The following is a 10,199-nucleotide window of genomic DNA, read 5'->3' as shown; positions in this document are numbered from 1 at the left end:
AACGGACCATATGGTATTTCTGCTTATCACCCTCCCGGCCCAGAAGAATCTGGCCTGGACCTTGGCAATCTCATGATGGAGTGTCTCATGGAGGTTGTAGAAACTCGTGATGAACAGGAGCAGGCTGGACAGAGAGGAGTTGATGAGGACTGTCTGCACCGCCTTGGACACCATGTACCCTGCCAAGGCTCGATACGGAGTTGGAGCTTGGCCACCGTCAGCCGCAACTCGACGACGGACAGCCGGGAGTCACTAATGGGTATCCCCAGGCACCGTCGTGGGGAAGGAACCCGGCTGACAATTCAGACGGTCAGCAATGCTCTGGCGCTCGGTGAGAGAGTAGCCCATCACCATCACTCTTGTCACCAACGATTTTTCAAATCAATTAGCGGCAACTTGCCTATAAAAGAATATCAATCTGGCACACCCTCTCACCACCTACAAAAAAGAAGCGTCGCCATGTGGTACTGTAGCGTCAATATAGTACATGTAGCCACCGACCGAGAAATTTTACCCCATAAATATGGGTTGATTAGCAGATCACATAGAATCACACCTCGAAAAGCCACCAAAACATCACATTATATAAATAAAAATAAAACACACTTCATTATCTTCTCCACTCACCAAACTAAATATTCCCTCAGTTACAGAACATAAGGTGTATTGGTTTTTTGAGAAGTCAAATTTATTTAACTTTGATCAAGTTCAGAGCGAAAAATATCAACATCCACAGTACTAGATAAATAAAAATATGAAAATTCATTTCATGATGAATCTAATGATACCAATTTTATATTATGGATTTTGACATACTTCTTTACAAATTTGATCAAACTTAAAGAAGTTTTATAACTTCTCAAAAAATAATGCACCTTATATTTTGAAATAGAGTAAGTAATTTTTTTAATGAAAACTCAACAACACCAATGGCGCAGCAAAGCCCGCCCACCATTCTAGTATTTCACTAAGTTTTCGAATGCACTCCCTTTGTTCACAAATACAAGTTGTACTCCCCGGTCAATATTAATCATAGGGAGTAATTTTTTTCTCTAATGGATAGACATGTTTTAGTGTGTTTGTTCACTCGTTTTAGTTCGTATGTAGTTCAATTAAAATATCTAAATCTAAAACATCTTATATTTGTGAACAGATACCAAATATATTTTGTGATGAAGCAAACGTTGATATATTGACTTCATCAAACTTTTATGACAAGGCTAGACATTCAGTTAATTTGGAAATGATCAGTACCTTGCTATTTTATGTTTCTACTGTTCCTCTATATCAACCCTGGTTTAATATGTACCACGGTTGAGCCAACAACCCCCAAAACTAGCAGTTCATTACCATTCTATCTTACTGAAGTTTGGTCTTGTTATTCTATTACAGATCTAAACATACTCCAAAGTATTACAACGCTGAACTCCTACAGAAGCATAACTGCATAAGTGCTTCAAACCCAGAAAAATAAATCACATTGCCACATGAATATGGAGCAAAACTGACAGCTCTCGCCGACAGTAATACAAAGAAAAATCAAGTTATTTATGTACAGAAGTTCACCATTTCCATTATTCCGATATGTTTCCGTTCTTTCAAAGTACATAGACCTCAATCATCTTGTACCCCCAACTTCGGCTTTTCCCCTTAGCAGCAAATTACCAGATGTCATTCTTTCCTTGGCAGCTAGATCAAGAGGCAGGATGTTGTCTTTGCATAATCTTATTTTTTTTGTTCTTCATGAGACATCAACTTCCTCCTCGATCGAAGATCATCGATCCACTGTCTGAACCTTCAGCCCATAAGGCAACTCAGGAAGTACTTCGATTTCCATGTTATTACTTCAGCTAAGCCAAGCATTTTGGAAGTGGTCATTGCACTAGATCACTTAGTACATCCTTGAAACTCCATACTGAACAGCACTGGCCTTATTGTAGCTACCTCCAACTGCAGCAATGCCATTAAACGGGGCAATTCCCTGCATCATGTTTGGCTGCAAACCAGTCCTTTCTGCTACATCGGCTTTTGGGGCACCCTTTGGCATGTAATAGGAGGTAGACCTCAAGTCAGGGGAGACCATCTTGGCATCCATGAAACGCTGCATCGGCTGGTACTGCATGCGGTCTTTTTCAAGCTCCTGCTGTAACTCTCTCTCTGAACTGTCTGACTTTCGGTGGTATGCGTATGCTGATACATTGGTAGCAGCTGCAGGAAGTACTGGATTCCTCGCCACCCTTCGTTGACTGTAAGGATCCATAGCACATGAATTCTCAAATGGTATTACCGGGCCAACCACTCTTCCTGGTCTACCTGCAAATTTTGCAGCAAAGGATATATACATGTCATATTGGTGCCATCTGAAGAAAATAGAACACTAGACTTCTACTTAGGAGAAACTACTACCTGTTGGAATCCTTTGGGGAACTTGGGAAGACTTCTGATCTTTTGGAGGAATTGGTGTAGAATGAACTGTAGTAGTCCTGTCAAATGCAAACTAAATGTCAGCAAGCAAAGTTGAGTGGCAGTCTCTGAAATTATCATGCCAAATCATCAAACTTGAACTGAAATTCCTGACTACCTGACCATCTTTTGTCATGTAAAGCGATTCCATAGTACCATGAGATCACCAAAGAACTATATTTTAACCATGCACACATGAGCTATTTATTTAATTTAATGGCATCTTTTTTTAACAAAAAGCAGAACATAACAGCATATACTATTGGTAAAATCTTGCAGTGGGTACCTGGGGAGCGAAACATGCTTCCTGTCCGATGGAACGATTGCCCCTCCCTTCCCTCCATTTTCCTCCAAATTAGCAAATTGCCTTCGGAAATTGTCTACAGCACTTCATAATAACATAGGAACCAAGAACGGATCAGTTATGAAAATTGGCATTTAATGGAAAAAAAATCGAGGAGATCTTATGGTAAAAACCTAGGATATAGGAAGTTCGATTTTTCAGTTCCATTCATGTAATCCTTGAGAAGTTGAGGATGATACTCCAATATCTCGCGGAATATAAGTTCCTTTACGTCCTCTTTTGTCACCTTTTTCCGTTCAAACTCAAACTCAAATTTCGATATTGGCTGGCAGGATGGTTCTCTCTCTACCTTCCCAAGGCCTTTAAAATATGGATCAGCTAACGCCTGATTATGATGTGCACATAAATATTGTTAGAATGACAAAGTTTTTAACACCTGTTTTTGAATCTGAAGTTTTATCTAGAAACACTTGCCTCTTCTGCCGTTGGTCTATCCTTGGGGTCAAATGCTAAAAGCCGCTGCATAAGTTTGAGTGCAGCAGGATCTGCTTTGGGGAACCTCTCAGAAAAACATACCGGTTGTTTTTTCCTCATACTACTCAAGTACCTCCTTGCCTTCTCATTCCGGATCTGCAGTTGCAAAGGGATTAGGATGCTTGACATTTATGGATACCTTACTTTGGATCATGGATCATGAATGGAAAAGCGTACCCTGGAAACAGTATCCAGTGACGGCGTACCCAAGAGATCAGTCATTAAATCCAACTGGTGAACTACATTTTTACCAGGAAACAAAGGTTTCCCAGTTAAAATCTCCGCAAAAATGCAACCAATACTCCATATGTCAATAGCTGGTGAATACTGCACAGAACAACCAATTTAGCATCCTGAATTCAACATCGGAGCCTTTTAAGGAGTGAAAGATCAGGTATTAATGATAACTAGTAGCATATACTCTGTAGTTGTGAAAACACTCAAACAGTAGGCTCTAGAAGGGTTTGCATTGTCATTTTATTAGCAAGACCAGCTGACTACGTAGGATCTAGTAGTCGTATGAACCTTGAATACGGTCTCATGTCATGTATATATATATATATCCACTGTACAGCACAGCTGCAAACTACATGGAACACCATAGTGAAACCTTGTATAGGTTGTGAGTTGTGACACTGATTTATCTTCTTTTATTACTATGTGCGCAAGAATAATGTGGTATTAAACAGCATAGCCTGCCCAGCAATTGCATGAGGCATGTTTATGTGGAAAGTAGCGGACAAGATATCCTAGCAAACACAACAGAGATGTGCAGACTAGTTACCTTAGTAAAGAAAGATCCACAAAGCTCAGGAGCCCTATACCATCTAGTAGCAACATAATCCTGCAAGCAATGATGAATAGAAGATAAAAATTAAGTGCCAAAAGACTACCTCTGAATACAAATCTAATTTGGCAAATAACACAGGATGTGATTCTAGTCTACCAAAATTTACATACCGTCCAAAATACAGTCGTGGGAGTGTCATTGAATGCAACTCGTGCTAGCCCAAAATCACATATTTTGAGTTTACAGTTAGCATTTGCCAATATATTCTTTGGCTTCAAATCACGATGATAAACATTAGCTGCAATCAAATAAATATTGGTCAGATCACAGACAATGGTAAATGAATTAAATTGGAAATGGATGATTTTTGAAGCTGATAATGTTAGTAGCTCAACAATGGATAGTGGAAAATAATCATGATGACATTAAAGGTAAATACAAAGAAGTGTACATTTCACAACAAAAAGCATGAAACAAAGTGGGAGATATTTTTCAGGTCAATGAAAGGCCAAATATCAAAATCACCAGAAGACAAATGATCAACAAGAACATAACTAATCTGGGACAAAGGACAAGTTTCTCTAAAATATGGCGGCCATGGTTATTGGGTTAGCACTTGGTTAAAAAAGGGGCGCCTAAGGCGGGTGCTTAAGCACGCCTAGGGCCTAGGCTCTAGGCGATAGCAAAATGCCTAGCGCTAAATTTTGGTTAATGTGCGTATAGTGCCTTTTTAACTTTGGCACTAGAGTGAATTTTATGTGAGTGCATTTCTCCAAATTGTGTATGCTCCACATGGAGCGGAGCAAAGCATCAGCAGCGATCTACAGATAGGGTATGGATAAAATACCTACTCCTAGATATTCAAGAAAGATTATAACACGACAATAGAGAACTGTATGCTAATTCAGATCTCAATTTGAAAAAAAGCAGCATACCGGTATGAATATATTTCAGTGCACGAAGCATCTGATAGAGAAAGAACTGGTGGTGCTCTTTGGTTAAGTCATCGTTGGCCTTGATGACTTGGTGGAGGTCTGTATCCATCAGCTCAAAGACGACATAAATATCCTTGAAATCCCTCCTTGACGGAGGCAACATTATATGCCTGATCTCAACTATATCAGGATGTCTCAATAGGCGGAGTAATTTGATCTCACGGAGGATCCGAGCAGCATCAGATAAATGCTCAAAGATATTGTGTATTTTCTTGATTGCCACCTTGTCGCCAGTATGTTGGTCAATAGCTGAACAAACGACACCGTAACTCCCTTTACCGATGACTTCCTGAATTTTGTATCTATTAGCATCGCCATATTCACTGAAGAAGTCCATCTCCGATGAACCCTGAGAGAAGTGGAAAAAAACAGAGTTAATACTGCGCAATGGAGAACCTTTCCGCAACTGAAACAAAAGACACACATACAGAAAAGAAGGCCCAATTTACTGAGTAATATCTGCCTCAAGCATTGAGCTCAATGTCAGATGGCCCAGCCTGCCAGCAAATAAACTTAGTAAAGGACCAGAAAAGGTTCAGCTCATCCTTTGGATAAACCCCAGGTTGATAACACATACTAGCCACATAGGCTTTCAATGAAACAACTTAGATGACAAAAAGAAGTTAAACCCAGGTTTTCCGCCCCCAAAAAAAAATTCCTCAATACAACAGCCAAATTTTGTGTAAAGGTCACTTCATACCGAACAGACCACTGAAACAGCAGACTTGTAATCTGCATCCAACTGACTCACAGAGTTGTGAACAGCACAAAAAGTTGGATTCCGTGAGCTTCTGGATCGCTCGCGCACAAAGAAGGTAGCTACAACTCCCTGTCCGATGCAAAACTCCTTGGCGTCCAGCTATGAGGAAAACAGCGCTTATGGAGCACAAAGGGCCCAAGAATGACTATTTAAGGATGTGTTCTTGGGCATAAAACCATCTATATCAATATCAATATGCCTCCCAAGTGGGCATAGAATATATTGACAACCTAACCTAATCCACTGAGACAATTAAGATGATTGGCTATAACTTTTTGCAAGAAAAAGGACGGTAAGAAGACCACAGAATTGGGTTGAGTTGAGATAAACATATCTACTCAGCGAATCTAATACCGCATTTGCGTTTGTGGCACCTCTTAGGTTGCATCTGAATCACCTTTTTTTTCTTTCTCCTGGTGTTGATTACAGGAGTTGAAAAGGCCTCAGCAATCCTTTACGAAGCAATGAGTATTCAACTACTAGCATGGAACGGAAAAGTTAGAAAAGAATATCATTTCCTTTATAGAGGGACAAAGCAAGAAAAGACGGTGCCCAAGCCCAACCGCAGAAGAAGATTTCAGGAATGCACCCACTAGGGAAATCCAACGGAGAACCTTGTGTTAATAATTGAGATGAATTGTGATCCAGAAACAGGAGTGAAAAGGATCCCTTTTTCGCAATAAGAAATGGAAGAGAAGAATTCAGTTGGACTCCGTAGCTGGAATCAACAACCTCAACTATACGGAAGGAAGGAATTGTCGACGGAAGGGGAAGAGAAGTTGCAGGATACCAATGGCAAGAGATAATTCTGACGAGCGTGCGCGCCGGAACCCCCCGGATCCCATCAAAAAGAAAAAGAATCCTCCCGCGAGGCGAGGTAGGTTCATCCAACCCGCCGGACGAACCGACCGATCTCGAAGCGCCAACAACCCACACGGGCACCGAAAGGCAGCCAACCACCCCGCAACAAACAGCAACCCCTGGCGCACGGTCTCACCTTCCTCCGCTGCTGGTGCTGGTCCGGCTGCATCGCTCACCGCCGCTTGTCCGCCGGCGAATCAAGCCGCATTTGTCACCGCCGGCACGCGCGCGCGAGGGAGAGATCTCTGTCTGCCCCCGGGCCGGTGTGGCGGGGCGGGCGGATCGACGATGAAACGAGGGAGCGCAACCCCAACCCCAACCTGAACCGGAACGCTCGCGTCTTGTGGCCCGGCTCGCTGCGACTGAGCAAGTCGCGGGCGAAGGGGGTGTGAGTTGTTGTGGCGTTGGTTTCGTCCTGTGGCCCGGTGAGGGTGGGGGCAACGCAAAGGGCAAATCCACCCAAACACAAGGAGCTCCTCGCCTCCTTCGTCTGGTGCGAGCGATCGGGTTCGTTCGGGGAACCACTGACGTTAAAAAGAAGTGCTTGCTTTCTTTCTTTCTTTTGACAGCCGCGCGGCGGTGGGTCACCATGTGATGGGCGACGCGGATGATTTCGTGGAGATCCGTTCCGCTCCGGTTGAGTTTGGAGCGGCGTGGCGTGGTGGCCAGGCATGCGTTTTTCTGGCTTGGCCGGCGCGACGACGGCGACCGGCAAAACCACCTTTCTTTTTTACTACTAATAATAACACACTTTTGTTCAGCTTGCGTGCTTATTTTGTGGCGACTTAAATCAGTCAGTCACATGGCCAGCCACACCATAATATGGGGATGTGCGTGGAACGCAAGTTATTTTTATCTCAACCCAACGGCTTTGCCGCACCTTTTTTCTTCTTCCATCCCAACGGAGTAGTGGTACAGCAGTGTAAAAATGAGTAGGCGGTTCGGTTCGCGTGGGAAGTTTCGTGCGCTGCGCCGGGCCGTGATACGATAAGATGTCGCAATTATCTTATCGGTTGGTGGATCTGGATTTCTTCCATCTCATCTCAACAGCATTCATAGCAGCAGGATAAGGTCTCACCGACATACATGACGCCAAATAACCTAATCGCGTCTCGCATGTGCTGTGGTGTTAATCATCCATCTTCTTTTTCTTTCCTCGTTGCCTACCCATGTGATCGTCTTTTTATGGGAGGGAATCATGACCAGCATCAGCTCATCCCTTGCCTACTAAAATGCTTTGAATTTATTCACCTTTATCCACTGTGAACCCGGCCGAAATGTTCTTGCCTACTCATTATTTTTGCAACATATAACTTATATATCTCACTAATATTTAACGTATGGTCAATATAACTCATAATATGAGAGGGCCAGTAAACCCGGATAAAGGTAGTACTAGATAAGATCCAAATCATCATGAAGTTTCATTTCAAAATACGGCAAGATCACTACCATACCAACAGTACGTGTTAAATTCATTGCAGTACTTTATTTATCTCTCCGAGTAGTATTAGGTCTCGTTGCTGCTCAACAACTCCAATTGACGTCCCAACTGATTTAGCGTACCATGCACGACATCATGTGAGTTATTATTGTATCACATAATAATGCGTAACTAGCTGGACCGGATTTGATGGGCATGGTTCCACGTGTCCCCCTTGTGAATAGTAAATTGAAAAAACTAGAAAAAAACAAAAAAAATCTAGTTTTTTTTGTAATATACACAGTCAACTGGTGTTTGGTGGATGGTGGCGGCGGTGGTGTTTTGCTCTCTAGGCGGTCGGTGATGTGGGAGGCGAGTTGGTTGGTCCGCAATCCTTCGCTGACTCTTGTCTGATACCCTCGTGGTTTGTTGGCCGATGTATGGGGTCCTTCTGTAGTGGCACGACATGGACATAGGGGAGATTGCGTTCTCCAACATTGGCTTCTTTGGGTCGACGACAGTGTCTGGTTTCTCTCCATGCGGTTCAGCCTCTCCCATCTGCGTTCGTTGGCGTCTCTGGTTGGCCTCTGCTCTAATGCTCTAGATGCAGTGAGCACTCCGGCAGCTTGAATGTGGTTTCTTAGTGTAGGCAATGGCGTTTGTAGCTTTGCTACTTGTAGCTCCTGGTCTCGAGTTGATATGCTTGTGACATTCCAATTTTTTGTCAAGTTTTGGCCTTTGTATCCTAGCTAGTTGATGGCTTCATTAATTTGAAGTCGGGCTTCATGCTTTTTCTCTAAAAAAAGTATAGGCAAAAATGAATAAAAGGCTACTAAGTTAGCCAACTATCCAATGTCAGTTCTAGCGAATCCCATTGTAACATGATAAAACTTGTCCAGGAACTGATCAATCCAACTACAGAGATTGCTTTCAAACTTATTCTTGATCTCGTGCCTAAGTAAAAATAAACCAGTCCTAGAAATCTTCTTCATCAGTTAACAGAGGGGGGCTGAGCCTTGAATTTTTTACCATTTCTTTGCATCCATATGTGCCAGCAGCCCATGATGGAAATCTCAAGAGCAACTGTGGGTGGTAGAGCTTGTGTTAGAATCATGATCTCATCATAGACGGATATTCCTCTATTTATGTGCACAAGAATGGAGTCCCAATAACTAAAAGCAAAAGGACAATCCCAAAAAGGGTGAAGAGTTGTTTTCTCAGAATCATCCCGACAAAGTTCACAATCATAGGAGGGAAGTGAAAGATTTGTTTTGAAGGGGATTCTGATGGGGAACGTAGTAATTTCAAAATTTTCCTATGCACACGCAAGATCATGGTGATGCATAGCAAAGAGAGGGGAGAGTGTGTCCACGTACCCTCGTAGACCGAAAGCGGAAGCGTTAGCACAACGTGGTTGATGTAGTCGTACGTCTTCACGATCCGACCGATCAAGTACCGAACGCACGGCACCTCCGAGTTCTGCACACGTTCAACTCGATGACGTCCCTCGAACTCCGATCCAGCCGAGTGTTGAGGGAGAGTTTCGTCAGCACGACGGCGTGGTGATGATGATGATGTTCTACTGACGCAGGGCTTCGCCTAAGCACTGCTACGATATGATCGAGGTGGATTATGGTGGAGGAGGGCACCGCACACGGCTAAAAGATCAAGAGATCAATTGTTGTGTCTTTGGGGTGCCCCCTGCCCCCGTATATAAAGGAGTGAAGGAAGGGGAGGGCCGGCCCTCTCTATGGCGCGCCCTAGGGGAGTCCTACTCCCACCGGGAGTAGGATTCCCCTTTTCCTAGTAGAACTAGGAGCCCTTCCAAGTAGTAGGAGTAGGAGGGAAGGAAAGGGAAGGGAAAAAGAGAAGGAAGGAAGGGGGCGCCCCCCCCCCTCCCTAGTCCAATTCGGACCAGCCCATGGGGAGGGGTGCGGCCACCCTTTGAGGCCTTTCTCTCCTTTCCCGTATGGCCCATTAAGGCCCAATACGAATTCCCGTAACTCCCCGGTACTCCCAAAAATACCCGAATCACTCAGAACTTTTCCGATGTCCGAATATAGTCGTCC

General features: G+C 43.5%; 1 protein-coding gene across 1 annotated transcript; it reads right to left on the bottom strand.

Moving 5' to 3' along the window:
• Positions 1–1,314: 1,314 nt before the first annotated feature.
• LOC125544327 (mitogen-activated protein kinase 8) lies at positions 1,315–7,234 on the bottom strand. Its single transcript, XM_048707967.2, has 10 exons — positions 6,844–7,234; positions 5,027–5,435; positions 4,262–4,389; positions 4,086–4,145; positions 3,479–3,628; positions 3,242–3,397; positions 2,941–3,152; positions 2,750–2,851; positions 2,407–2,483; positions 1,315–2,313 (listed from the first exon to the last, which is right to left on the bottom strand). Exons 1-10 carry the CDS (start codon positions 6,874–6,876, stop codon positions 1,892–1,894), a joined length of 1,749 nt encoding a protein of 582 aa, XP_048563924.1. The 5' UTR covers positions 6,877–7,234; the 3' UTR covers positions 1,315–1,891.
• Between the last annotated feature and the right edge of the window lie 2,965 nt (positions 7,235–10,199).

The sequence above is a fragment of the Triticum urartu genome, chromosome 3A (assembly GCF_056163025.1).
Source record: "Triticum urartu cultivar PI428250 chromosome 3A, HENAU_Tu73, whole genome shotgun sequence".
Lineage (NCBI taxonomy): Eukaryota > Viridiplantae > Streptophyta > Magnoliopsida > Poales > Poaceae > Triticum > Triticum urartu.
This window is presented reverse-complemented; position numbering and strand designations above follow the sequence as displayed.